We start from the raw sequence: 26,973 nt of genomic DNA on the forward strand, positions 1-26,973 counted from the left end.
CCCAAAGAGAACGTGAAGGGTTCCGCGCTAATTAATTAGAGACGTATCAAGTGGGGCCACATTGGAGACGCGTTTCCCCTTCATTCATCAGCGTTCTTTTCTTATCAACCAAACCAAGCATGCATCGGATGTGCACTTACGATCATACTGTGAACACTACTTCAACACCAATGTTGACTTTAATCACTGACGTGAGGGAGATTCTGCATCAAGTGTGGAGATGACGGATATTACGGAGATGGTCCCGGCTGTGGCGGACCCCGCATTCAGCCTCCAGGCGAGGGTGTTGTGTCTCAATTCAACTCGCGTCCCAGCTTGCTCTGTATATCTTACCTCAAAGTCAACCAGATGATGGCAGGGCCAATTCGTGTAGCCGCCTGCCACGCAGCGCCTGTCTTCTTATCCGCCAAAGCCACCACACAGAAAGCCATTTCATTCATCAAGAACGCATCAAAGAACAAAGCAAACCTCGTAATATTCCCCGAAACATACATCCCAGCATTCCCAGTATGGAGCGCTTTACGAGCACCAACGCACAACCACGATCTCTTCAAGCGAATGGCCTCACAATCCATCTACGCGGACGGTGACGAGATTCAAGCCCTCCAAGCCGCCGCCCAAGAAACAAAAACCTACCTCAGCATCGGCATCTCGGAGAAAACCCGCTTCAGCTCAGGCACACTATTTAACTCTAACATCATGATCGGCCCCGACGGCCGAGTCCTCAATCTGCACCGCAAACTTATGCCCACCTTCTTTGAGAAGCTGACCTGGGCACCCGGCGATGGCCATGGTCTCAGCGCCATCTCAACGCCATTTGGCAACATCGGAGCCCTGATTTGTGGCGAGAACACCAACCCCCTGGCGCGATACAGTCTGATCGCGCAAGCAGAGGCGCTGCACATCTCGACATGGCCAGCAGCCTGGCCGACGCGCGTCTCCAATGCAGGATCTACCCCGGACCCGGGCGCGAACTATGACAATGTAGCTGCTAATCGCATTAGAGCTGCTGCGCACTGCTTCGAGGCCAAGGCGTTTGGTGTGCTGTGTAGTGGGCATCTGGATGAGTCTGCCATCCAAATCATCGTCGCGGGAACTGAGAACGCGGAACATATCACGCATGTGCTCAGGACAAGTCAGCGCGGAGTGACGATGTATCTGGATCCCACGGGTGCGCCGATACCGGGATTTACTGTTGATAGTGAGACAGGAGAAAAGAGGGAGGCCGATTTTTTGCAAAAGGAGGAGGGGATTTTGTATGCGGATTTGAATCTGGCGGATTGCGTGGAGGGGAAACAGTATCATGATGTTGTGGGAGGTTATCAGAGGCATGATGTTTTTCAGTTGACGGTCAATAGGGAGAGACAAGTGCCGATACGTTTCCTTGATCCTCCTCCGGCGCCTGTCGAGCGACAAAATCACAGTGTTGAGGATATCTCATCATCGCGTTGTTAACTCCCAAAAGCTCCGACGGGTGGAAAGTATTGTGTCCGTCGTTAGGTGTTCTTAGTCGCTCTTGTGCTACTCTTGTGTTGTCGTTGAAATGCTAGAGTTGGGTGGCTATCCGAATTTGATTGTTCTTTTCTGGTTGCTGGAAATGGCGACGATGAGTATCTGACTAAATATAGTACATATATAGGAGGAGAGTGCATGCACATGGATATCGATCATAGGTCGAAATGTGAGGCCGGGCCGTCCCTACTCGACATCATTCGCCCCTTGAAAGACAGCTACACCAAATGACCGCGACCATTTACTGCCCTCCGCGTCATCAACCGACAAGGTAAGACGTTCAATTCCTGCCCCTTTCGAGATGTACGTCGCAATATCACCCTCAACGACAACAGACCCCAACGCCACACCTTCGACAGTGAACGTTGGCTTCACGAAACCCTTCGCCAGCACTGCAAGATCGATCTGAACCGACGAAGCAGGAGCAACAAACGCATGCGGCTCAGCCATGAAATTGAGATATCCCTCAATGACATCATACCCCTCACCGCCCGTCGAGCCATCCCACCAGTCTGCAATGCCGTCGCCATCTGCATCCCAGCTTGCGCTCCTCGTTACAGTCGGGAAATTTTCAAGACCACCGACATCCTTGGGGTTATCGATAATGCCCTGCTTCCCGCCCACGCTGCCGGTATACGTAGCAGTCCCAGTCAACGTTTCGTTGACGATGCGCTTATCATGATCGTCTTGGACAGGTTGCGATACACCGCTGTCGCTGAGGACGCGCTTGTACGCCTCAGTAGCTGATTGTGTGTCGACGAAGCTCTCGAAGAAAGGCTTATCGACGAATTTCTGGTATGCAACGTTACTAATCGTAACGTCGGCCCAACACGCGATGTTGTCTTTCTTGCCTGTACCGTCGGCAACATACTGTTCACTGTTTGCGTCGAAGATGCCTGGCATTGCGTTACCGGCACAGTAGTAAGATTGCGAGCCTGGCATGTCGTCTTCGTATTGGGCGCGGAGAGCATACGTCAGCTTGGAAGCTGGTCCTTGTTTGTACAGGTTAGATACAAATTGCCCTTGGTGCGCGCCACCATCTGTCACGCGAGTGCCGAAGTTGTACACGACGTTGTTGCGGATGTCGAGCTTGCCAGAGAAAGCTGCGTTGCTGTCTACACCACCGGCCATACTCCAACTGCGTCCCTCGGCGTGGGCGATGAGATTGTGATGGAACGACCCAACCTCGCCACCGATGGAGGCTGCAAAGCCGTGAGCAGTACCTGCAGGGTAATTCTTGTGTCCTGCAACATTGAGGGGTTCGCTGATCATGTTACGCTGGAAGGTGATGTTGCTCGCCGAGCGAGAGGAGAAGGCCTCGTCGATTGTCCAGCCCATGCTGCAACGGTCGAATATGGCAAAGTTAGAACCTTGCATTCCCATTCCGTCAATCGTCTGGTTGCTGACTGTACCTGGACGTACACGAATGTGACGCATGATCGTATCAGTCGCACCAGTGAGTCCAAGAGGGAAGCCTTGGATGACCACACCCTTTCCAGGCGCCGTCTGACCAGCAAGGGTGACGTACTGTCCGCTGACCGAGATGCGGGACTTCGTTGTAATGACACCTCCCACGTCAAAGACAATGATGCGAGGCCCAGTAGCGACAGTCAAGGCATGGCGAAGTGTCCCCTCCTCTGAGCTGTCTTCCAGGGTAGTAACATGGAGGACCTTCCCGCCTCTTCCGCCACGCGCAAAGCGACCGTAGCCTTCGGCATCAGGGAACGCAAGCTGGGCAACACGAAAGGTAAAGATCCGACCAGCGTATGTTCCATTCCCAGATACAACATCAATGCGCCAGTAGTAGGTCGCTTGAGCGTTAACGTCGTTCAATACTGTGCTTGGCTCTTTCAATCCTGTTGCTACGCTCTTGAGCACCGTGGGCGAGGTACCGAGATAGACATTGTACGCAGCGCCATCAACTTTGGCGGCTCTCCAGGATGCAGAGACGTCGGTGCTGTTTTCGATCGGGACGATTCTTTCGTCTCGGTGCACTGGGGCAGGAAAGCTGATCTGGTTCTCGAGCGAAGGACTGTCGATCTCGAATCCGTTCAAGAAGGCTCGACCATCTCCGGCTTTGTCAGGGGTGTACACTATCTCAACTGCTTCCCCTTGGGTGGCAGTGAATGATATGTAGGACGAGGCAGCTTCCCAGATATTGTCAACGCGAATTGTTTGTTGGACATTTGCGGCTGCTTCTTTGCCATTGACAGTCACAGATATTGAAGCTGCGGACGTCAACGCATCCCACCCGTTGTGCCATGCCAGGATGGAATGTTTGCCAGTGGGTAACCCGGAGATGCTCAAGTTGATGGCGACCCCTCCTACATTATCTCCACTGTCAGCTATCGTCGAGATGCCTTCGCCAATAACTCGCTCTCCCAGAGATGGGATGATCCTAGAATACACAGCCTTGTTCCAATTCCCGCTAAGTTTACCAGTTGCAGCGGACAGTGTGAACGACAGACCGGTATCGTTGGTTGTAAGTCTCGAGGTTGCGCCTTCGGCTACGGTCCATGTGGTGTAATCGGTATCGCCAGTGTCGCGTATTTTTGCTGGGTTAAGACGGATGCGGACAGTGGTTGTAGGTACTGCAGGTGCGGTGCCGTTTGCCTGTCGACCTTTCAGACCAGTTGGAAAGGCCGAAGCTGCTGCCAATAGAATGCTAGTATAAAATAGTGGCTTCATGGCTAGGTGCAAGTGTGGTAATGAACGTGGTGCTCGGAAGCCGAGAATGAACGTAAATATGAACAGGGTCCCAGCACCAAAATAGTAAAAACGGATGGCGAAGTGCAGTGCTCGGGTTGGAGGACGGTGTTTGGCCGAGCGTAAATTGTGAGCCACACGGATTGATCCGCTTCATCTTGCCATGGGGTTTGATGGACCGAGAAACGGATGGCTGACCGTTACCAATTATCGAAGTTGGCCCGAAGTATTCAGGAGAACCTCCATCTGATGTTCTCTCGCTTGCGCGCTTCCCCGTAGCGCCATTAGCCCGTCGATATTGGGAAGGCGATGATGCGCTTACCTGTGCATGCAATGTTCCTCAAACACGGCGCCCCACATTTCGCTAAGCTTCGTAAAGGCGTTCTGTTTCCGCGAACGAGCGGGCTGGAAAACGATGACATGACTTTGGTTTGTAGGATAATCGATAATCGTCTCTGCTGTGTGTGCATATGTCAAGGATTTCATCGATACATATGTAGGCGGTTGCCAGTGTGGCTACAGGGGTACAGTAGCAGCAACCAATCCGGTCGAATGTACACACCCTGCCCATTCTCTTAACTTAACCGCTTCTTTCCGTTGCTCTCCCCCATTCCCCATTCAATATCTTCCGTTTAGCCTGGCGAATCTGCTCGTCTGTTTATCCGCATCTATACCATGCATCTCGAAAACGGGATTGGAGTCGCCAATTTGTGAAACGGCTGAGTCTGACGGTGCTTCGTGCGTCTCAACGCAGCGGGCGTACTTCGTGACTACTGGCGCGAGTGGTGCCCTTGAGTTGTGGGGTATGACGGGCGCGTATTGTAGTACATCGTGAAAGTGGTCGTGACTTTACTGGCGTCTGCGCTTCACGAAGATGGCAGCGCCTGCGATGAGGACGACGAAGGTAATACTGATGCCTGCTGACAGGCCGACGATGACACTGCTGTTCAGCGCTCCGTTTGAGCTGTCCGTTGCGGGTTGCGTAGCGGCCGTTGCGGCCGAGCTGGGCAGGAATGGCACCGTGGTCGTCAAGGTACGAGCTGCTACAGTTGTTTCGTCAGACGGCGCAAGCGTGGTAATCAGGGGGCTCGATGTTGAGGTTGCCGGCACCGCAGAGCTGGGTAAAGGTGATGATCCTGCCGAAGAGGTCGATTCCGTATCCTTTGCACGTCAGCCAAACAAATTCGTGGGAAGGTCGAGAAAGCTTGTGTGCTAATTATATGAGAGGTGAGGAAAGAAACGCGGCCAGTTGAACAATTTGAGGTGCCTATACAAATGCTATTAGCAGAACAATGGCAAAATAGAGCTGTCTGAGGGCTCGAGATGAACTCTCGAAACCGCGAAGCCGATTGTCGTCTCGGACGCTGAAGGTATGACGAGCGTTGGTGTACATATCATTGCCCCTGTGCAGCACGCAGAAGAGCCGCAAACCACCTGGGCATGGTCGCGGCTGCTAAAGTCTACGGGCCCCGGCAGCGCTCAGCAGCTCAGATGCTCCAATGATAAGCCGTACTATTGGCTGACCTATCGTGATCTGATGCGTTGAGCTCTTCTGCTTTCTTTGTTCACTGACGCCCCTTTGCAAGGGTGGCCACCTCCTTGTTGCCCAAGTCTATGCGCTCTAGGGATCCTATCATCCATCAGGCAGGAAAGCGTTGGCTCTGTGTGAGGTGGTAGGGATGCAGGAATGTTTGAGAACATGGTTGTCGGTCGTGGAGTACGGAGGGGAGAGGAGAACCTGGTAGAGATGCGTTATCGCCACGTGACCAAAATGGCACGTGCGGCGCGGCTTCCTTCAAGAATGATTCAACTATCTATCAGCACACCAAAATGACAGAAATATGCTGACGTCGACACTGTTAACATTGTCTTGTAAGCTGAATGATATAAGAGCAGCAGTGACGACGGATATTTGACCCAGCCCTCGCTATGGAAACCCCAGCCCCGCCGTCCCCCAAACGTACCCGCCTGGGTTCACGATTCGCCTCCAGCGGCTCCGCAAAGCACATGTCCGCATTGTACACCTCTTCGCTCCAGCAAATTTCAAGACCTTTAGGCTGTGTCACCATGGTCATGCCAATCCTCTCTTACGGACTGTTATCGCTGAGACTTCGCAACAAGAGCATCCAGTGTAATGCAATGCTGCGTGCTGGTAAGTGCTGACTTGCTTTGCAGTGAATACGGAGGCTGGATATTGGCATGAAGGCATAGCGACGAACATACAATCTTGGATGGAGAGGATAAGCTGGATATGCCAGCTCACTTGGCCTTACATATTGCACGTCCAATGATTCGACCTCTTCGGAAACAGACTAAGACGCGATAGTGGTGTCAGTGCGGTTCACGCTCCAAGTAATGCGCTGGGCACAGGTTGACATTCGCGCAGAAGATGTTACCATTGCAATTGTGCTTACGGTATAGGACGAGGCGGAGAAGGAAGACGGCGTAATAATGCTAGTTGACAACGCCTGGTCTGCGATTTAACAGAGAAGTGTCGCTTGCCCCTCCTTATCTTTCCCTATAGGTTCGCGTCAAACTTCGGGTCCTTCGCGTTGAGCACTCCGTCATACTCAATCCTCTCCTCCCTCTCCTCTCCATCATCCCCAACCAACAAAGCATGATTCGCTTTGATCAAATGCCACTCCTGCTCATCATACGTCGTCGGCTCGCTCGCAACAATCGTGTGTTTCCCAATTTTCTCGCCCTGGTCCAGCACCGCCTCCTCATTCACGAAATTGTTGCTGTCCGGGTGGCCTGGATACTTCGTGTTGAGCGTGCGGCCGGCGAACTCGGACCAGTACAGGCTTGGTGGCTGCTGGGTGGCGTGGTTGCGAAAGCGAATTGCAAGAAGCTTTGTCCCGTCTGTCGTGCAGAAGTTGAGGCTGTTGGGCGTGTTCTGGTCGCCGAGCTTGGAGTGTTGCAGTCGTAGGATCTGGATGACGGTTTTGCACAGGGCGGCGAACATGGCTTTCAGCGGATATGCCTTCTCCCATGTCGACTTGTCACCATGGTTAGTGAGATTAGTGATGTAGAGCGCCGCTGCGTGCTCGGAGTCTGTGGAGCCGAAGACGTTACAATATGCGTCGTAGGAGAGAAGATCAGTGAGATCGCGCCGAATAGCCGAAAAGTTGGAGATCACGCCATTGTGCATGAAGACGTGGCGGCCGAAAACAAAGGGATGGGAGTTCACCTGGGTCACGACGCTGCCGCTACTTGCGCGAATGTGGGCCAAGACACAGTGGGTCTCGGTGTTGTCGCATAGAGACTTGAAGTTGAAGTCGTTGATTGCAGGGCTTTGAGACTTGTAGAGTGCTGGTCGAGGGCCGGTGATGTGCTTAACGTAGGATGATGACGCTTCTGTGTACCCTAGAACTATGTGGTGAGTATGAATTAATCATAGCATCAGGAGATCCCGTCAAACGCGACCGTGGGTAGGTATGCAACATGACCGCGCGTACGTAATGTGCACGTACAAGCAACACCGAGCCCGTCCATGTTCAACAGCGAGTTGCGCATCCGCAGTAGTTGATCCGAGGTCTGATCAAGCTCTTTCTCATCTCCATGTGGCAACAGCTTAGGAAGGTAGTGCTCCGAGCATTGCTTGCTGATACTGTTTGCAGGTGTAATCAAGACATCTGACAGGAGGCACGGCTCTGTTGGCGAGATGTATGCAAACCAGCGACACATGATGTAGTTGGTGCGTGTAAGATACAGTGGACGTGGACGGGACGGAGGATGTCTGTGTAGGAATTCGAGATTGAGGATGATATATTCGAAAGACGAATAGATGCCTCCTTTCGATCTTCCGTCTTATACGCGTATGCGTGGCTAGTGATACGGTGCGGAGACGTGTGACCTAGTCTGGTACGTGTGCCTGTGTGGTAGGTCGGGTGGAAGACGTTGACTCAGACACGATAGCCGCCTAGAGACCAAGCTATTTTTCGGTGGAAGAGACGGTAAAAATGATGCTCCTGTTAGGTATGAGCTTGTGTATTGTTGCCGGGCTGCTGTTGGGGTGGTATTGAGGTGGGGCATACGGAAAGTGCGGGGCGGCAGTCTGGTGGAGGAAAGTGCAGATCTCAGCCACAGCTCCTCTTCCCTTCGTCTCACTTCATCATGTTTCAACGGTCCTAAGGACGAAGAAATAACGATGAACACAATGGGTAGCTTTGCACTGTCAGAACAGATCGTTTCGCGTGCAGGCGAGGCATGGGTGTTGAAGCGCGTGCTACGAGGAGACCATGCGACAGGATCAAAATGCTACCCTATCCACGTCCTTCACGTGTCCCCTGGCTGCATAGATGAGGGGTCTAATACAGCCGGTAGTGCTTACGATCTGGTGGAGAACCGCTCTGCCTCACCTCCAACACCATCGTTCAGACCAGATCAGCGTAATTATCATGATAGAGCAGGGTCAATCACTCAAAGTCGCGGTGGTAGGTGCAGGAATAGGTAATACTTCTGATAACTCGATAAGCCCAACAAACAGAAGGTCACTTCATAAAGGCGACCTCTCATCAGCCATCGCCCTCCGCAACGCCGGTCACTTTGTGACTGTGTACGAAAAGTACCCGTCAGCCTCCACATCAACAACACTGACTCTCTCGAACGCCATCTCCACCGGCGCCAACATCCTGCGCATCATCGGCAAATGGGGTTCAACTTCGTCAAAATAAATGCAGGTCACAACATGCAAGAGCGCATCTTCCACAGCGATACCACGGAAAAAATGCACCACATTGACTTTAAGTACAACCGCGCCGAGCTCAGTTACGATTAGTTGATCATGCACGCACAAGCCTTCCATAAGGGGTTGTTGTACATAGCACGTCAGACGGGGGACGGGCAGGTACCGATTGCGATACCCATGGGGCAAAAAGCTATTTCGCTGGACTACTCGGCCGGTCGATTGGGTTTCAAGCACGGCAAGGAGACAGTCAGCGACCTGGTCGTGGTGGCAGACGGTGTGCCCAGCAAGCTCATCGATGCAATCACTAACAATACCACACCCTCTCTCCAGGCTGGTCGCCAAGCATACCGATTCATGCATGCGCGCGAGGCTATTGTTGCCGACCCGGAGCTTCGAGCCGTGTATGAGAGTGAGGAGGAGGGGCTAATTTACTACCAGTTCCCGAACGCAGTGTATGCTTCCTCGTCGCTCAGTGCGACAGAGGTGGATCGTTCTACTGCTTGCTTCTGCATCCAGCGCCCAAGAATGATGTGTATGCGATTGATAAGTGAAGCGTGAAAGGGTCAAGAGCGGAGTTGAGGAAGTTGACGGAGGTCCTTCATCCGGTTGCGAGGAAGCTGTGTGAGCTTGCAGCGACGCCGCTATTGTAGACTATATCCAATAGGGAGCCGTCGGAGTATTGTGTCAAAGGGAGAGCGGTAGCAATTGGGGATGCGTGTCATCCGCATTTGCCGCATTATGGACAGGGAGCCGCGGCGGCGGCTGAGGATGCGGCTTTAGAGTCATTACGGTTACCGCGGACGAAGGCGATTCAACCAATCACCATTGCATTTCCAACCCCCATCCGGGAGCTGCAGACGAAGACTCGGACAGCCTAAGACGTGCCCTTGCCGAACAATGTGGACGGTTATGAGAAGACGGTCATTCGGTGGTTCTACTCGTGCGATGTTGGAGCCGAAGCCACTAAACATTGCGAGGAGATAAAATTGTAAATGGCAGGAGATCAAATGCCATGTGAGATCCGAGTTTTGATGTCGAGAAGGTGGGGAGAGGATATAGCAGTAAGTCCTGGGGTGCTTGCTCCAAGATGCTCTGCTACCCGTTCTGTTGTATCTTATTAATACCGTGACTGGACGCCTGCTTCATACTCATGTTACTTCTACTAACCTACACTACCGATATGCGCCGCCACCACTCCGATCCAATACTCCCAGCCCGTTCAGTGTAACCCCACTCCCATTCCTATCCATCACCCTCTCCGGCGGCCCCAACCCCATTTTCTCCTTTTTCTCAAATTGCCTCTCTAGCTCCGCCTCGCGCCTCGCAAGCTCGACCTGCTTAACCCGCTCCCGTCGCGCCTTCGCCTGCAGTTCGCCAAACGGATCGAACCGCTCGCTCTCAGGATCCTTGAAGGGGTTCTGAATCCAGCTGCCGCGGTCTGTCAGCGTTGTTGAGCGCGGCCGACCGGCAAGAACATCATATGCTTTGTTGAGAGGTGGGTCTGCAAAGGGATTTGGTGTGGGTTGCGACAAGGGGATGCGGGAGCCGTTGTGGGTTGAGGCTGTTTCAGGGCGCGAGTAAGAGCCTGGGCCGAAAAGCGTGTCGCTGCGGTCTGAAGACTGCGTCATGTGCGTTGTAGTGATGTGTGCTGTCTCTGGGCGCTGTAGCGCGGCGTAGTTGGCTGCGTCTCGTTCGAGCTCGGCTTCGAGTTTCTCGTTGCGGCGGCGGCGGCGGCGCTTACAGTAGAGGAAGATGCCGACTGCCAGTGCGATTGCGCCTGAAATCTGTTAATCATTCTTCACAGACCATGCGGTGGTTTCAACATACCGATAACGCTAAGCGTGATGGCGGCAGCCTCAGCGCCTTTGCTTATGATGGTGGGCTGAGGACGTGTCCGTCGTGGAGCGTCGTTCTCTCCAACTGGAACACCCGAGAAACCTGCAGGAGGAGGCAGCAATACCGAGACTGTCGTGGTTGCGGGTCGTGTCGGTCGAGCAATCTTGCTGGACAAGATCTGCGTGGATGTGAATGCGGACACGGAAGTTGCAGGAGAGGTAGGAGAGACCAGCGAGATCGTGGACGTCACTCTTACGGAAGTTCTCACTGTTGTTGTTGTTGCCGGCTCCGTGGGCTGTGGCACAACAGCGCCAATACCCCGTGTCGTGGATATCAATGTAAAGGACGGCGAGGAGTTCGGCCTTAAGGTGCTTGAAGTTGTCCGACTTAATGTACTTGACGTGCCTGACGTGCTTGACGTAGTCGACGTGCTTGACATAGTTGACGTGCTTGACGTGGCCAGCGTACTCGATGAGGTTTGGCTTATGTAACTCACTGTCCTCGACGATCGAGCGGCCGTTGTCGAAAGCAACGCAGATGGCCTGGAGGTTACTGCAGATGTTGGCGAGACCTGGCCGCCGCTAGGCGAAACACTCTCCTTCGGCGTTGGTGGCTCGTCATCCTCGGAATCCGAACTGTCACCTGGTGATGGGGCTCGGGTGAATGACGCGCTGCTGCCGGGTGAATCTGGGCTTTCTGGCCCATCCTCGCTGCCAGGACCAACTGCCCCAAGACCAGCCTCTTGTCGCTTCGCATGCGTCGCGAAAACCTGTATAGTTGCAGGACGCCGACGTGGGTAAAATGCCATTTCGACGACTGTATTAATGAGTTGTACACGCAAGTAGCACCACAAGTCAATGTGTGCTGGTAAAAAGACAGTCCCAAGGACGATGAATAAGAAAGTGACCGATCAACGGAGTAAGAAAATACGGCCTGATATTCACAAATGGAGTTGCATCCCAGCTCAGGCGAGAACGAAAGGGAGGAGGAAGGTTCGAGAGACTGGGGCTGCCAATGCTTTAGATGCGGGTGGACAGCCTTGGGAGTTTGCCACCTGGATCTACTTCTCCTCCATGCGCTGTCTCCAGTTTCCGCAAGAGTGGATAGTGGCATCATCAAACATTTACCCTATGAAGTGACTCGCGGGGACCAAGATCAGCGCCAGTGAAACTGATGACCAAGGCCGAAAAAGAGTCAAGACAAGAACTGTGAGAGCAGGAGAAAGGTCGCAACGGGTACCTTGCGTAATCATGTGCAGCGTGATATGCGATAGGTTCACTGAAGATGGCGTTCGTACATGGTTGGGTATGGCGGCAATGCGAAACACGATGGCGCTAGCCGAAGCGAAGATGAAGCACAACGGGCTTCAGGTCACGGCTGGATGATATCACAGCGGAAGCATGGTAACCACGGCCGCACAATTACAGCTCTGCTCTGTCTGGAAGATACAACGGGTGGTGTGGGGTAGATGAGCGTCGCACCTGTCAGGCACGCCAAATGCGGGAGTTGAAGGCGCGCAAATTGAGCCGCGCAGATTGAGCCGCGAATGTCGAATCATGGGGCTATGCATCAAGAGCGCGGCCATGTTCGATGATTGACGCATGCAGCGATGGAGTTGGATCGTGTAAGGAGGCGCGAAATTCGCGTTGGATTCACGTTCCGAGCCCTGGCGCTACCGGTGCTGTAACCGCTTTAAGCGCAGATCGGGCTTCGCAGTTTCCGTTGCGAGACAGAAAAAGCCCGCCGCGACTACGGGAGTGCTCCATCCAGGGCCATCCAGTGACATTCATGTATCTAGTCAGAAGTATGTGAATGCGCTGATGAAGCTGGCGCTGTTGTTCCACTGCTCATGCGCATCAATCTACAGACCATGAGGTTGATGTGACCTTGGCGACATGCAAAGCTTAAACACAGCTACAGGGCATTGGTTCACGAACCCTTAGCCACTTTATTACATACCTATCTGAGGTCTTGAAAGACCACCGCCACAGTGCCCTCAAGCATCCTCCTGCATCGCCACCAACTAGTCGGCGCTTCCCTATGTCTGACCCTGCGTTTTTGTCTCCTTACTTTGTTACTCTTCTGTTACTAGAACCCTCATAGCATCGACCTTTTGGGCCTGAACTTGAGCCTGCCTTGTCTGCATTCTGCTCCAGCGCAAGATTGTCGAGAGCAGTGGAGGAGACGCAGCAACGAGAATTGGGGAGAATGTTTGCACCAAATCTCCTCACGTTAACGGCCTGTCAAGGCTCTGCCTTAGATTAATCTTGTAGTACACGCCACGCTTGGCCAGCAAGTCTTTGTGGATACCGCTTGCGGCGATCTTACCTCTGAAAAAGATAATGATGCAGTTATTGTCTCCAATAAGGCTGAGACGATGCGCGACAGCGGTTGTAGTGTGGCCGCTCTTGGCATTTTCAAGTACATCCTGCCCAACCTTTCCGGGGTCCATGTCACGTGCGGATTTTGCTCTGTCTGGAAGACAGAGACGCGGTTCGCTTATTAGTTAGTGCACGTGTGATCGCAATGCACGTGTGATCGCAATGCGCTGACGCTAATCACCTAAAGTTCGGTAAACCTGTTGCCGCAAAAGGTTCCGATCCCAGGGGTTTTTTGAAGTTGTAGATATCGCGGCGAACTCGACATGTGGGACTATGACTTCAGACCCAACGCCTATAGCGCGATGTTGTCCGGGCGGAGATAGCTGTCTCAAAGCTCCCGCCAGCACGTGTCATCTGCCAAGGCGGCGGGACGTGATAGTGGAAGTGAAGGGCGGAGTCATTCGCAAATTGACGCGTCGCAAACGATGCCTGCTGGCATCTTTAGGAGAACGGCTCCTGTACCTGTTCGCGAACGCGACTGTGATTTCCCGTGTGTTCTTAGTTTCTGCGCATAGATCATTGAAATGTATGTGTACGGCACATAGTGACGTAGTTGACTTTCGGACTGCGCCTGTCATGGTCATCGGCAACCCGTATTCACCAATCTCTATCCTAGTAACGCGAACAGTCGAATCCACAAAGCAATATAGCGGCGTTTGAAGGTCGACAGTCCTATGCTCCGGCGAGTGCTGCGAAAGGGCCGAAGATAGGTCTTGCAGCGGTCACCGTCGGCGGCGTTCCGGAGCCCTGCGCGCCCGCCCCGACACAATTTCGTCGAGCCACCCCTTCGTCTTCGGGTGCCGCGCGATCAGTTCGCCAGACTGCCCAATATGAGCGAAGATATGGACCTGGATGGTTCGAACTCTAGGCGTGCGGTATGTGGAGGCCAAAGTTGTACGCTGTGATTTGCGCTTACAGTCCTACCAGTGCGACTCGTGCAGAACGCGAAAAATCCGGTGCGACCGATCTGTGCCTTGTTCAAATTGCAAAGCAAGCAAACTTAGTAAGTACATGAATTGATTTCAGCTTTGTGTTCGCAGAGCCATGTTTTCCACTTGAGCCTCAATCGGACACTACCCATGCACGTGAGCGAGCCAGCGGATTGCAGTGATCGGGTGCCCACTCTTTAGTAACTACACTACACCGCTGTACTATGCTTTTCAGGAGTTGTACACTATCGATCACACAACGTAACGCTCGAGCTGCTAATTCCTCAAGCTTGTACAACGACAGCACCCGTACAGAAGACAGTCAGGCAGCGAGTGCACATTTCTGAAGAGTAGTAAGTTGCACCATCACTTACCTGATCTCCATTCACGCCGAGCTGCCGGAATGCTGCAGTCAATCCTATCGATGTTAACTGGGGCAGTGAGAAGAAGATCGATCGCATCGAAGACAGGCTGTCTGGAATCGAAAATGTCCTCTCCAAATTGGCCTCCAAGTTGGGTAATCTGGATCCACAGAAAGACTCTACGGAGCGAAGCAGCCAATCTCGAGTTTGTCGTGTCGGCAGCCGCGTGGGGTCTGGCAAAAGTCCAACTTTGGGGACCGAGGCCAATACTCCTGCACCATTTGAAGGCGAGACAGCGACCAATAGCCAGTCTGGGTATGCTCGCGAGTTTCTTACAAGAGTTGTTGGCGACACACCCTCTATTGGGCAGAACGCAGAGATCAGGTCCGCTTTGAGCGCGTTGGGAGACATAGTCAAAGGTCAGGAGCATGTCACTGTGTCCACGACCTCCACTACGAACTCCTTGATCAATCGCGCTCTCTCAGATCTTGATCCCGGGAAGCTTGAGCGACCACCATGGTCTGCAGTCAAGGAGATGCTCGAGAGGGCCTTCAGTAGGTGATATGGCCTACGTCCACGCACAATTTCTAATGGTAGCAGAGTACCCGACTATGGCGTTCGCAGTCATTTTCCCCTTTCTCAAGATGCGCAATTTGTTCGAGATCTTTGAGGATGCCTACATAGACCCAGCTCAGTGCCCAGCTCCGCGCCGCATTCTGGCATATGGTGTTGGCTACAATCTCTTCACCGAGTTCTCTGCGATGCCCTGGTGCAATGGCTTAGGCCAAAATGTCCTTCGGGGGTAGGTCATTTCAACCAGTCTTAGGGTCGAGATTGTGCTAACACGCATGTAGATATGCCACCAAGTGTAGGTCTGCACATATCGGCGTTACGTGTCTAATGCACTAATTTATGTCTAGGCAAATACCACTTAGAGGTCGCCATCAGCCAGCTTGATGTCTTCATACCTGCTAGCTATGAAAACGTCATGGCCCTTGTTCTCGGTGCTGCTTGTGCTATTGAGATGTGCAAGCCATCTCTTGCATGGGTCCTGACTTCCATGGCAGCTGGCCAGAGTCAGGATTTGGGCTACCATCGCTATCAAACTTTCCACAACGATGACGAAGAAGAGCGAAACTCCAAGGTTCATCTCTTTTGGATGATCTACATGCTCGATAAGCAACTCTCACTGCGCTTGGGTCGCGCAAGCGCCATTCAAGACTGGGACATGTCATTACCTTTGATCATATCGACGCCCACCCCCGCAGCTATGGCGCTTGGCGCTAGCCAAATGATGATCTACTGGATTAAGGTTGCGAAGGTGCAAGGCCAGACATATGAGAAGCTTTTCAGCCCTGCAGCATTCCTGAATTCTCCAGCGGAGCGCATTCGCACTTCCATGAACCTGATTGACGCGATGAATCAGGCATGGTATGAACGGGGAGAAGCAAGTGTCATGGACTTTACGCCTTTGACTACAGGCCAAGACTTGTCAAAGAGGAGGAAGGTGGCTATGACCAGTCCTACCAGTCCTAACGATACGGAATTACCATCAAAACGCAAACGTTTTGTGCAACAGCCGTTTGGCACATCACTACCGCCTGAAGAGTATATTCAAGGTATGGCGCTCGCACGCCCGTCAGCAATTCATTAGCTGATTTACTAGGCTCTTTCGAACGCGTTGAAGATGTTTTCTTTCACGCAGATGTTGTGATGCACTACTCAACTTGCGCACTCATCCAGCGTGCTGTCAGTACCGACAACGTGACCTTCAGCCAAGAATGTCTCGAATACTCAAGAGCGGCACTTGTTGCTCACGAGAGATGCAATGCTCAGTTCAATACGAAAGGCAATGAAGAACTATGGACAGGGTACATACACTGGTCGATTCTTCAGGCACCCTTCACACCGTACGGACGCCATTCCTGATGCTTGTCGCAGCTACTGACAGCCTTAGATTCATCGTTGTCTTTTGCAATGCCATTCAAAAGTCCGACACGGTAGATCTTGACACCCTTGAACAGTTCGTTGCCAGTCTTGAGTCCTGCCGCACAGTGTCCGAGGGCGCCGACAAGCTCTACAAAATGTGTCACCTGTTCCTGCAAGTTGCAAAGCTCTATATCCAGGCTAAGAATAATGATGCGAGAAATCAGCCACAGAATGTAACACAATCCGTGCCAAACAACATCTACACTACAACCGACGGCACGCAACTGGACGTCAGTACCATGACGCAGTTCGATCCTTATCTTAGTGCCCTTGGACTTGTACCGAACTCGGCTTGGCCAATGGCTGGTTACGCTGAAACTACTGCGATGCCAACAGCCATGGACTCATTTTCAAATGTACAGAATCCAGCGAATACACATGGCTCAGGCGTTTTCGGTGTAGGCTTTGCTCCTAATGGCATGCCTCAGAACTCTGTCCAAGATTGGTTCTCAGGATCGCGCTATCTCATGAATTTGATGGAAGCCGGCGACGATATGCAGATGCCGGACCTGGGTAACTTTGACATTCAGTTGTGAGCGACCTAGCAGTCACGACCTGATCACATTACAAGAACGAGCTTCTTACACGCACCGACTACGCATATTGAACGCCGTCACGGAAAGATGAAAAGAACCGTAAACGAGCTGTTCACATTCACACCAGACAACAAAGTAGGTAACGTCTGCGCACTATTAGTTGTTATGACGCAGCTGACAAACGTAGCGCCACCAAACAGGCAAGAAAGTCGCACGGCGATGGAGAATCTGCAACCCATCATATTGTCCTGCGATGGTAGTCCTACAAGGCTGTCACTCATCTCAAGTCTACCAATGAAAGCGCTCAGCCCACTTTATCCCTGTATCCAGGCGTCCAATGCACTCCAAATACCTCAATCTCACTCAGCAAGATGCCACTGGTGTCAAAAAGATGTTTAGCATACATGCAGGCGAGTGTTGTCTACTCCTGCATGCTGCGACATCTTCCAAGGAAAATACTACCCGGTCTGCTCGAAGCGAGGAAGGTGGGGAAACCGCGGGGCACTGTAGATGCGGTAAGCACCAACGGGCCGGTAGCGAGGCTGGCACCTGTGTCATCAGTGTTGCGCGCTCGTCTTACAGGATCCTCATGTTGCGTCAAGAATGGCCGTCGAGACATGCCGGTCACTGCACACGGACATGGCTTGGCGAAGACCCACAAATGAGCATGAGTGAATGAGTCGCACCTAGTTTGCCCAAGTACCATCAACGGTCTAGCAATTCATTAGCGGATGACCAACCTTGCAGACTGTAGATCGTCTCACATCATGGTCAATGCCGTTGCTCGTCTGGAGACAACTATAAACGTGGTCACTGTCAGCAACACCTCTTCTTCAAGCGCTCCTTCCTCAAACCGCTTCTACAATCATGGTGCTCAAGAGCCATTTATTGCTGCTCTTACCATCCACTGTTCTCTTATCAGCAATTACTACTGTCGCGTCGAAATGTGCGGCCGGCGTCCTCCCAACACCGAGCGTTTTTGGAGCCTCCGTCCTGACCCTGGATGCCGTTGAATCGACCCTTGAATCTACGTCCATTGACTTCTGCAATGTCACGCTCACTTATACGCACCCAGGACAGAGTGATCTTATCAAGGTCTGGCTCGGCCTACCCAACGCGTGGAACGGCAGATTCCAAGGTGTTGGAGGTGGCGGCTGGGTGACTGGCTTCCCTTCTGAAATGGTATCAGCCATCTCGCAGGGCTATGCTGCAGTCTCGACGGACGGAGGACACGATGGTTTTGGCGAAATTGCAGACTCGTGGGCGTTGAACAGTCCGGGAAATGTCGACCTATACGCATTGCAGAACTTCGCTTCCGTGGCACTCAACGATATGACTGTTTTGGGCAAGCAGCTGACAGAAGCGTACTACGGCAATCCCATCTCGAAATCATACTGGTCTGGCTGCTCCACTGGAGGTCGTCAGGGTCTCATGCTCGCGCAACGGTATCCTGGGACTTACGATGGTATCCTGGCACAAGCACCGGCGGTCAACTGGGAGTTCATCGCTGCTATGTTCTGGCCTCAATGGATTATGCAGCAGATCGGGTACTTTCCGCCGCAGTGCGAGCTGGACGCTATCACTACTGCCGCCACGATTGCGTGCGATGAGCTCGATGGGCTAAAGGACGATATCATCGGACTGACAGGCCAGTGCGACTTTGATCCCAGCACCGTCGTTGGCCAAGAGTACGCCTGTAGTAATGTGACGGGCGCGATCTCGAAAGAAGCGGCGGAGATTGTCAGGAAGACGTGGCGAGGGGCCACGAACGCGGAAGGAGTACTGCAATTCCCTGGCATCGCTCCAGGTTCGCCCCTGGGCGGCATTGTTGGTACCACGTGCGATGCGAGCGGAGTTTGCACCGGTAAACCCTTCCTCATAACGACAGACTGGCACAGGCTCTTCATCCAGAAAGACCCCAACTTCGACCCGTACAATTACACTCGGGCGGGCTGGGATGCATCTTTCCACGCTTCCGTGCAGCAATACACGTCAATTATCGGCACCAGCGACCCTGACCTCTCTGAGTTCAAGAACTCAGGGGGCAAAATGATCACATGGCATGGTATGGCCGACCAGCTGATACCGTTCAACAGCACGGTCCACTACTACAATCGAGTGCTCGGGCTGGACGTCAATACGACAGACTTCTACCGATTTTACTCCGCGCCAGGTGTCGACCACTGCAGGGGAGGTTTGGGTGCTGCGCCAACAGATCCCCTGGCTGAGCTGGTATCCTGGGTTGAAGACGGCAAAGCGCCGCAGACGCTGGCTGCTAATCGAACTGTCAACGGAACGGGCTGGAAAAAGGAGCTGTGCTTGTTCCCGCTGTCGTCGATATACAAGGGCGGCGATCCGGCTGTTGCATCGTCGTACTTGTGCGAGTGATGCACACGCTCCTATTCAGTGAAGACCGATGACATGGTTCCGACCAGGTCTGACTAGATCACTGCAAGGATAGTAACGAGTGCAGGTGGGTCTGAACTGAGAATCGATGTAATGATGAACTTCTTCAACGTAAATAGGGCATTTACGACTGTTGTTGGAGAGAGGCAGTACGAACAGCTAGTTAGTGGCATACATTAGAGCTTGAATTGCTCGCCGTTCAAAGTTCTCGAGCAACAAATTTTGCTTTCCATCATGAAGGTCATTTGCAAATTTCACTGAAACAACCTAAAGCCTGCGATAGGGCATGCTGAAATCCCCTCTCACAACATCGCCAATTGAGATCAGGCCACTCACACTGCTCAATGCCGCTTTGTGACATTCAACTCGCCCATGACGACATTGCTGAAGGGGTCTACCACGAGTTCCACCTGCTCCTGTCTCAGGAAAACTGGCCTCTCAACCCATAGATGATGTTTTCGCTGGATGTAGTATCCGATGAACCATTTGAGTTGATCCATGCCGTGCTTTACGTACTCGCTGGTTGGTTTCTCGAAGACTTGGTCAAGCTGCTCCAGAGTCAAGCCTTTCGTTTCAGGTACGAAGAGCAGAATCATCCACCAGCCAATCAAGCACCACACTGCGTACCAAGCAAATGCACCAGAAGGGCCCATCCCTTCCTTGCCACTCATCGCTGGCCAGGTGAAAGAGACGATGAAGTTGAAAGCCCAGTTGATGGCGGTGACGATTCCCATGCCGTAGTCACGATTGTAAAGAGGCATGGCTTCGGACGAATAGACGAACGGAACTGGACCTTCACCGGGCGAATAGGCGATGCCAAACAGGTACATGCCAATGATTGTTAGGACACGTCGAGTGACTCCATTCTCGATAGCAAAAGCTACGACCATGATGCCTTGGAAGAGAGCCATGAACGGGAACGTGAACAGGAGGAGGTTACGGCGACCAAATGTATCGATAGTCCAGATGGCAGGGATGGCAAAGACAAAATTGATGATACCGAAGCCCATTGAAAGTAGGAGCGCGTCGTTCGCGCTCCAGCCTGCGTCGTCACGCATGATCTTTGAGGAATAGTACGCTGTCACCTGCTCGACGTTAGCTAATATCAATTGCTCACAGAGAACACGCACATTAACGCCACACATCTGCTGAAGGAACATGCAAATGACGGATGCAGTGAGAGCGCGTCGACACCGGCCAAGCTCAAAGAGTTCCCGAAACCGTTTCTGCTCGTGCATGATCTTTTCTTCCTCAGCCAGGAGATGGTCCATCAGGAAAAGATCGCGTGCCGCTTGTACTTTGTCATTACGAAGACTCCGTAGCGCCATGAAAGCCTTCTCATACAGATCCGGAGCCCTCTCCTCGTCGGAGCATTTTCTAGCCCTCTTTATCAAGACGCGTGGGGACTCTGGTAGAGTATAGACGTAAGCTACCACCACTAGTGGCAAGATCATCTGCAAGAGTCAGAAGAAGGTGATAATTTAAGTATTAAGTGCTTACCGGGCTCCCAACCATGAGCCTCCAATTCAAACTGCAAGTCTTGGAGAGAAGAGTGCGCTGGAAGGAGGTGCCGGAACAATCTCCACTTCTGCCATTTTTGCGGACGTGGTCGGCGCATGCTAGAGCGGCATCGGTACATATGTCCTGAGTGACGCCCCCGACACGAGCAAGGGCAACACCGGCAACGTATCCGCACATGATACCAAAAGCTGTCCACATCTGCCACATCATGACCAACGCTCCTCGAATATTCTCCGGAACAGCTTCGGCTGCATAGATGGGGATTGTAGCGCTCTTGGGCCCAATTCCGAAACCTAGGGCGAATCTTGCCAGGAACAAATGCCACCATTTCTGCGAGAATGCCTGCAGCAAACAGGTGACCGAACTAATCAGACAAGTTGTGAAGATGACACCACGCCGGTCGAGATATTTATTGAGGGGGTAGTTGAGGCAACAGGCTACCGCGCAGCACAGATAGGGTGCCCCGTTGACAAGCCCGAGCAGGTTGTCATCGTGTAAGCCCAGTGCTTCTCTAAAATAGATTTGTGCGCCATTGACAGCTGTTTGATCCCTGAAAAGAGTCAGACTTGGTTCGCAGGTTTGAGCGTTTTGCAAACAGACCATCCTTGAACAGCGGCACCTAGGGAGCAGCAGACGACTAGCGCATACAGTCGTCTTGGCTGATGGAAGCGATCTAGAAATCGACTACTGTGCTCCAACCTAAGAGCCCTTCGTTCTTTGGGCTGGAGTGCCAGGTCGCCTGTCTCTTCTTTGTCTAATGCAGTTTTGGACTGTGCAAGCAAAGCTCCTTTCTTGAAGAGCACATTGTGCTCTTTGAGACCGGAACGTTTGATGAAATCAGTAACATGCTCGTCGAGTCGATTAGGTGTCCACCCTGCAAAGGGTCTGCGAAGTCGTCGATCGGTCATATTGACGGTACTGGCGCTAATGGAAATAATTCAAACATCTACAACTAGAAAGGGGTTTGAGCAGCATATAGGAGCTGCAAACAGCCCCCATATGAGACATGCATGCTCAAGGCGGGCTGAGCAGGCGAGGCTGAGCTGAGGCACACGTGCGAACAGACAAACGGGACAAACGAGGCAAAAAGGCCGCAATTCTGCCTTGCACAGCGGCGAACGCATCCAGTGAGCGACTCTGCAGCGACATAGCGGCTTGGCAATGTGTTCTGACGTTGTGTGCAACGACTGCCTCACCACACAGATGCGAGGAGGCTGCACACGGTGGCTGTGATGTCTGCACCAGCCCACTTCCACGCGCCGTGGCAGCATTTCGCAAGCGTTGTGGAGTCGATCGCATACTTCTTCGGAACAAAATGCAGGTCCTCCAGCAAAGAGGAGGGCTAAGCTGTGCATGTGGGAGATTGTTGGAGATGAGTCCTGGAGAACCTGGGGCGCTGCGCCGGCCCGCTGGTCAATGCGGCAGCCGCCACTCCGGCAGCCACCACATGCACCCGACTCACCAGCCGGCTGCCTGCTTCGTCATCGCCGGAATCCTCTCCATTTCTTCCAGGTTCAGCCTTGTGCGCTACACGTTCGTTGACTGCCATGCTACCACTGTCCAAACAACTGCACCATGGCCGGATCCACCAACGAGATCGAAAGATCTCTTAGATCGCTGAATCGCATGATACCCAAGCAACCATTCGATCATGTCGACGAGGAGAAGATTGCCAAGATACAAGTCAGGCTGCGTGACCTCGAATCCGCAGAGCCACCTGCCCGGGAGACCACTGCCACAGATCGACAGCGCTGGAGTGACAGCCCTCGGGCATACACTTTGTTGCGTTCTTTATCCTGTGCCCACGAAGAAGTGGTTGCAGTGATCCTCAAAACGAAGATCAACGATTATTCAATACCCCTCAGTCCATCCATTCTAAAACACCTCTCTATCGATATCGACGAGGAAACGCTTGAGGGTGTTCAGGCCGCCTTTCTATCCAGCGACTCCCAGATGAGGGCTGGAGCCCTCACAGGGTTGCAGCCTGACCACAGGCGCTTAGAACAAGGCAAACTCTTTCTCGAAGATGTGAAGGCACTCGGTCGCGGCAGCTCTGCAATGGTCTACAGCGTGCGTCACCGTGTATCCAAGAAAGAGTTCGCATGCAAACGCATCGAGCGTGGCCCCGCCAGATTTCAGCATGACAATCTTAGAGACTTCCTCCGGGAAGTCAGAATCTTACAGCGACTTCATCACCAGCACATTGTCAGACTCATTGCAAGCTACACGGATGAGGCCACCTTCTCGTTAATACTTCTGCCCGTGGCAAATGATACCCTCGAGTCGCTGCTAAGACAAATGTCCTCAGCTTCAGATCCACTTTCGACGCAACATCAAGCTAGCACGCCTTCAGCCAATGAACAGGGCGAGTCCATTTTACGTCACGCCTTTGGATGCTTACTGTCGACTCTGAAGTACCTACAAGATCATGCGATCCGGCACAAAGATATCAAGCCCTTAAACATCCTGCTCAGCGACCAAGGCAGCATCTATCTGTGCGATTTTGGTATCAGTCTGGACTACTCTGAGACCAAAGAGGCTACCACAGAAGGTCGCGTGCTTGGTTTCACTCCCGGATACTGCGCTCCAGAGGTTGGGAGTGGCGAAGCAAGAAACGCTCTTTCAGAAGTCTGGTCGATGGGGCGTGTTTTTTTCGATATGATTGTGGTGCTGAGAGGGCGGTCTATCGAGCATGCACGGGATTTCATCGGGTTGAATACTGAGAGAATGTCGTTATTGATCAGGGAGTTCCTTGCGCCTCTCCAGGAAGAGGTTGATGGAAATTGCGACAATTCGCTCGTCGAGCTTACTTTGAGCATGGCGAGTGTACTCACACGCATCCTTGTCTACTGGTCCGCTGACATTATGCAGACAGCCGACAAGAAAGACGACCGGCCTAAAGCCTCCGACCTCCTCCGTGCCGCCCTATTTAATGAGGAACACTTGTTCCATCACTCGTACATAGGGCGCTGTTGCAGCCGGTGTATTAATGATGACATTCCTGAACAGCTAGACGGGTCTTCTGTAGCAAGTCAGCCAAACATTAAGTCGACTCCAATGATCAACGCCGATACCGGTTCGCTTGGGGATGAATCGCACAAGCCAATACGTCTATCTACATCCACTGTCGCACGTTCGAACATGAGCGAACTACCAGGTGATGAGCCTGTGCCACCAATCGGACATGAATCCAGCCATACCACTTCCCCCGAATTCTTCCATCACGATATCCATGGCAGCGATGTACGACCTCCAAGGCTTGATCTGCCAAGAGAAACTTTGCTTGAGCAAGTTCTTATTGTAGAAGACCGCCGCACGAGTAATTCGAGTACATCCGGACAATCTCAACAGCAGCGCTCCTCTGCTTCTATCGACGTGTCGTCTTCCACCCCATCTCCCCCCCCTAGTGTACCAACTTTGTTGTCGCAAAGTCCCCCCACCGGATGTCTCTGCATGGCACGTCCTGGTGAGACCGGCATAACAGGATCACAGATATTTAGCACCCCATTCGCTTCAAGTGCCATGATACTTCTGCAGTGCACTACTGAGAAAGGTGCCAAGTGTACGTCCTTGGAGAACAATGTTCGTGTGTTGGAGTCGTACATGCAAGGCACTATCATGACATCTGGGATATGGCACAAGACCCGTCGATTAGTGATCAGCGACAAGCCAAGCCAGGTTGAGGTGCAAAGGTGCAACTCCTTCTGGCTTCCGCTCGCCGATATCCAGTACGCCTGTCGTGGCACACAGGTAATGCTGCAATGGTCAGACTGCAATCAGACAAAGGAGCAACGACTCGGCGACTCCAACCTGACCTATTCACGAGTCTATAAACCAGAGACGCCGAACAACAAGGTCGAAATCGTTTTCAGAGATGTGGTGGCAGCTCAGGCATTCATCGACGTCGTCACACGTGCCAACTCGGGCTCGTCTATTCTTTGGCGACGACTAGGGACACCGCTCACGCAGGAACTACGCCTGTACAAGGTGCAGCAAAAGCCAAGTCATTTCATCGTCCATGTGTCAGTCCCAACGGTCCCGGGAGGCGACATTGTACAGTCGAAGCTGTTCATACAGCAAACCGACTCGATCCTGGATATCTGGACCCATTCGCTGGTACCCGGTGAGCGCACATTGTCAGTGCGGTTCTGCGGTCGCGTCTCGACGCCGAATTATTCCTCCGACGTGAATGACAAGCCGAGCGACGACACCGCCACGGTAGCCCGATGTTCGAAAGCGATGCTTGTTTTCAGCGAATACAAATTGGACTTCCCTCTGATCTCAGACACAGATGGCATTGGATTGCCAACAGGTAGAGTTCAAACAATACAGCACCCTGACAGGATCTAGCTGAGAAAGACCAGATCTACGAGAGATTCTTGAGCTGGTGACGGGCTGGACAATCTGCTTCCTCGCCTCCGGCGTCAAGGTGACCGCACCAAACGCATTCAAGAAGACCACGGACTACGGTCTCTCAGACGTCACACTCTGGGAATCCAGTCGAGACGCACACACGGACGCGCCACGAGAAGCAATCTTCGCATTCCGCCAACACGGCCCCAAGAAAGATTACCTATGGAGAACCGCAACGAGTACACAATATCCCCCAGCGCTCCAGAGTATCAGAGCAACTAACACGTCCCAGTAACGGCACAGTCGCAAGCGACATACAAATCCCCCGACGCCGAGATAACCATCTTCGGCAAATCCAGCGGCGACCTGCTGGACACTTCCACGCTGCGCACGACCACAGCCAGCGCGCTGCCGACTCACAGCGCCACCGACGCGCTGGCGTCGCGCAAGCGACCCGCGGGCAAGCAGAAGAGCGCCCGCGAGCCCACCACGCTGAAGCTGCGCTTTGCGCGCCACGCTGAGTACAAGAGCTTCTCCGCGTGCTTCGACGAGCTGCTGCAGACGGCGTGGGTGGATGCGCAGCTGCAGACGCGGCGGCGCGTCGCGACGTATCTGTCGCGCGACTCGCAGTCGACCGACTCGCGCGCGGGCTCGTTGCAGCAGGGCGGGCGCGGGCGATGCTGAATCCTTGATGTTTCTGTGTGTGAGGGGGAGGGAGGGAGGGAGAGAGGGACAGAGAGGGAGAGAGGGATAGAGTGACAGAGAGGGAGAGAGGGAGGGAGAGAGAAGCGTTCGAGCAGGCGATACCCGGTTGGAGATAAAGTTGTAACTTGGCGACGACCATATCGTGTCGAAGTTTTGTTTGAATTTTGTTTGATTTGACAACGTCAACTAGACAAGAGTCTGCTGCTGCTAGTACAATGTTCAAATCAAACAAGAGAGATTCTAGCTGTCCAAAATTTCAACCTGTTCAAGGTGTTGCCGTAGCTGATGACCCACAGGTAGTTTTTTGTTCGTTGCACATGACATGTCAACTACCGCTCTCAAAAAACCCTTCACCACAGCCACGCGGTAAAAACAAATTCCACGCCTAGGCCTCTAAAATCAACCCTACTAAATTAATGACTGCCATCTGTCCAGTCTCCCTCAAAGTCCACATAGAAGCCCAAATCAAACCGCCAATCAAACAAATGGCAGCTCTGCAGCTCTATCAAACTAAACAACCAAACTACAGCACTGCAAAATCGTCAAACCAGCAAAACCAGGGCCTTGAGTCTTGCTTGTTCTGCGAATTGACAGCGTTGCGAGTGCGCGCTGTGCTGCGGCGGACGTGAACAGATCAGTCCGCGACGGGCAAGGCATGTCTGCGTGCTTGCTCCGGACGACGCAACACCACGACTGTCGTGTATGCTGCGTCTGGAGCTTCGCTTGGTTTCCCGGACGATGCTGCGAGACGGGGGACGATGCTGCGAGACGGGGGACGATGCCGCGAGACGGGGGACGATGCCGCGAGACGGGGGACGATGCCGCGAGACGGGGGACGAAGCACGGTGCGTCGCTCGAGGGCATCCGGGCATGGGCATACCATTCATCCACGAGCAATCCACGGCTGCCATCCGCCGAGAAACGCGGCAGCACAGTGACATGCGATATGAGGCGTGTTTACAGCGTAGAAGTTGATGATTAGATAGAGGTTAGATACTAGCACACTTCGACACGGGTGCACAGGCTGCGGTACGTAGTAGCTTGTAT

At 52.9% G+C, this 26,973-nt stretch overlaps 11 protein-coding genes across 11 annotated transcripts; 5 read left to right on the forward strand and 6 right to left on the reverse strand.

The window, feature by feature from the left end:
* The first annotated feature begins 125 nt into the window (after positions 1 to 125).
* On the forward strand, positions 126 to 1,739 carry M421DRAFT_422245 (nitrilase). Its single transcript, XM_033593101.1, has one exon. It carries the CDS (start codon positions 352 to 354, stop codon positions 1,453 to 1,455), a length of 1,104 nt encoding a protein of 367 aa, XP_033447257.1. The 5' UTR covers positions 126 to 351; the 3' UTR covers positions 1,456 to 1,739.
* M421DRAFT_66266 (polysaccharide lyase family 1 protein) lies at positions 1,699 to 2,415 on the reverse strand (the record flags this gene model as incomplete). Its single annotated transcript, XM_033596306.1, has 1 exon — positions 1,699 to 2,415. One exon carries the CDS (start codon positions 2,413 to 2,415, stop codon positions 1,699 to 1,701), a length of 717 nt encoding a protein of 238 aa, XP_033447258.1.
* A 141-nt stretch (positions 2,416 to 2,556) lies between these two features.
* Positions 2,557 to 4,200, reverse strand: M421DRAFT_66363 (polysaccharide lyase family 1 protein; the record flags this gene model as incomplete). The annotated part of the gene is made up of 1 exon (XM_033596318.1): positions 2,557 to 4,200. A coding segment is annotated over one exon (1,644 nt), but the record flags the coding sequence as incomplete, so codon positions are not given.
* An 867-nt stretch (positions 4,201 to 5,067) lies between these two features.
* On the reverse strand, positions 5,068 to 6,287 carry M421DRAFT_6565 (uncharacterized protein; the record flags this gene model as incomplete). The annotated part of the gene is made up of 2 exons (XM_033596254.1): positions 5,068 to 5,379; positions 6,183 to 6,287. 2 exons carry the CDS (start codon positions 6,285 to 6,287, stop codon positions 5,068 to 5,070), a joined length of 417 nt encoding a protein of 138 aa, XP_033447260.1.
* Positions 6,288 to 6,599: 312 nt separating this feature from the next.
* M421DRAFT_422251 (N-terminal nucleophile aminohydrolase) lies at positions 6,600 to 8,018 on the reverse strand. The gene is made up of 2 exons (XM_033593102.1): positions 7,692 to 8,018; positions 6,600 to 7,584 (listed from the first exon to the last, which is right to left on the reverse strand). Exons 1-2 carry the CDS (start codon positions 7,903 to 7,905, stop codon positions 6,737 to 6,739), a joined length of 1,062 nt encoding a protein of 353 aa, XP_033447261.1. The 5' UTR covers positions 7,906 to 8,018; the 3' UTR covers positions 6,600 to 6,736.
* Positions 8,019 to 9,973: 1,955 nt separating this feature from the next.
* On the reverse strand, positions 9,974 to 11,905 carry M421DRAFT_422252 (uncharacterized protein). The gene is made up of 2 exons (XM_033593103.1): positions 10,736 to 11,905; positions 9,974 to 10,685 (listed from the first exon to the last, which is right to left on the reverse strand). Exons 1-2 carry the CDS (start codon positions 11,550 to 11,552, stop codon positions 10,081 to 10,083), a joined length of 1,422 nt encoding a protein of 473 aa, XP_033447262.1. The 5' UTR covers positions 11,553 to 11,905; the 3' UTR covers positions 9,974 to 10,080.
* A 2,050-nt stretch (positions 11,906 to 13,955) lies between these two features.
* On the forward strand, positions 13,956 to 16,941 carry M421DRAFT_102104 (fungal-specific transcription factor domain-containing protein; the record flags this gene model as incomplete). Its single annotated transcript, XM_033586725.1, has 9 exons — positions 13,956 to 14,000; positions 14,053 to 14,128; positions 14,344 to 14,407; positions 14,495 to 14,970; positions 15,017 to 15,185; positions 15,284 to 15,288; positions 15,337 to 16,035; positions 16,083 to 16,326; positions 16,374 to 16,941. The coding sequence occupies 9 exons, from the start codon at positions 13,956 to 13,958 to the stop codon at positions 16,939 to 16,941; spliced, it is 2,346 nt and encodes a 781-aa protein (XP_033447263.1).
* A 738-nt stretch (positions 16,942 to 17,679) lies between these two features.
* On the forward strand, positions 17,680 to 19,649 carry M421DRAFT_422254 (tannase and feruloyl esterase). Its single transcript, XM_033593104.1, has one exon. It carries the CDS (start codon positions 17,809 to 17,811, stop codon positions 19,327 to 19,329), a length of 1,521 nt encoding a protein of 506 aa, XP_033447264.1. The 5' UTR covers positions 17,680 to 17,808; the 3' UTR covers positions 19,330 to 19,649.
* A 39-nt stretch (positions 19,650 to 19,688) lies between these two features.
* M421DRAFT_102106 (uncharacterized protein) lies at positions 19,689 to 21,776 on the reverse strand (the record flags this gene model as incomplete). Its single annotated transcript, XM_033586726.1, has 4 exons — positions 19,689 to 20,432; positions 20,478 to 20,801; positions 20,848 to 21,418; positions 21,469 to 21,776. 4 exons carry the CDS (start codon positions 21,774 to 21,776, stop codon positions 19,689 to 19,691), a joined length of 1,947 nt encoding a protein of 648 aa, XP_033447265.1.
* A 1,045-nt stretch (positions 21,777 to 22,821) lies between these two features.
* M421DRAFT_66625 (kinase-like protein) lies at positions 22,822 to 23,535 on the forward strand (the record flags this gene model as incomplete). The annotated part of the gene is made up of 2 exons (XM_033596337.1): positions 22,822 to 23,168; positions 23,211 to 23,535. Coding segments are annotated over 2 exons (672 nt in total), but the record flags the coding sequence as incomplete, so codon positions are not given.
* Positions 23,536 to 24,486: 951 nt separating this feature from the next.
* On the forward strand, positions 24,487 to 25,905 carry M421DRAFT_6573 (uncharacterized protein; the record flags this gene model as incomplete). The annotated part of the gene is made up of 3 exons (XM_033596260.1): positions 24,487 to 25,180; positions 25,233 to 25,460; positions 25,514 to 25,905. The coding sequence occupies 3 exons, from the start codon at positions 24,487 to 24,489 to the stop codon at positions 25,903 to 25,905; spliced, it is 1,314 nt and encodes a 437-aa protein (XP_033447267.1).
* Positions 25,906 to 26,973: the final 1,068 nt, after the last annotated feature.

The sequence above is a fragment of the Didymella exigua genome (assembly GCF_010094145.1).
Source record: "Didymella exigua CBS 183.55 unplaced genomic scaffold M421scaffold_19, whole genome shotgun sequence".
In the NCBI taxonomy this organism is placed as follows: domain Eukaryota; kingdom Fungi; phylum Ascomycota; class Dothideomycetes; order Pleosporales; family Didymellaceae; genus Didymella; species Didymella exigua.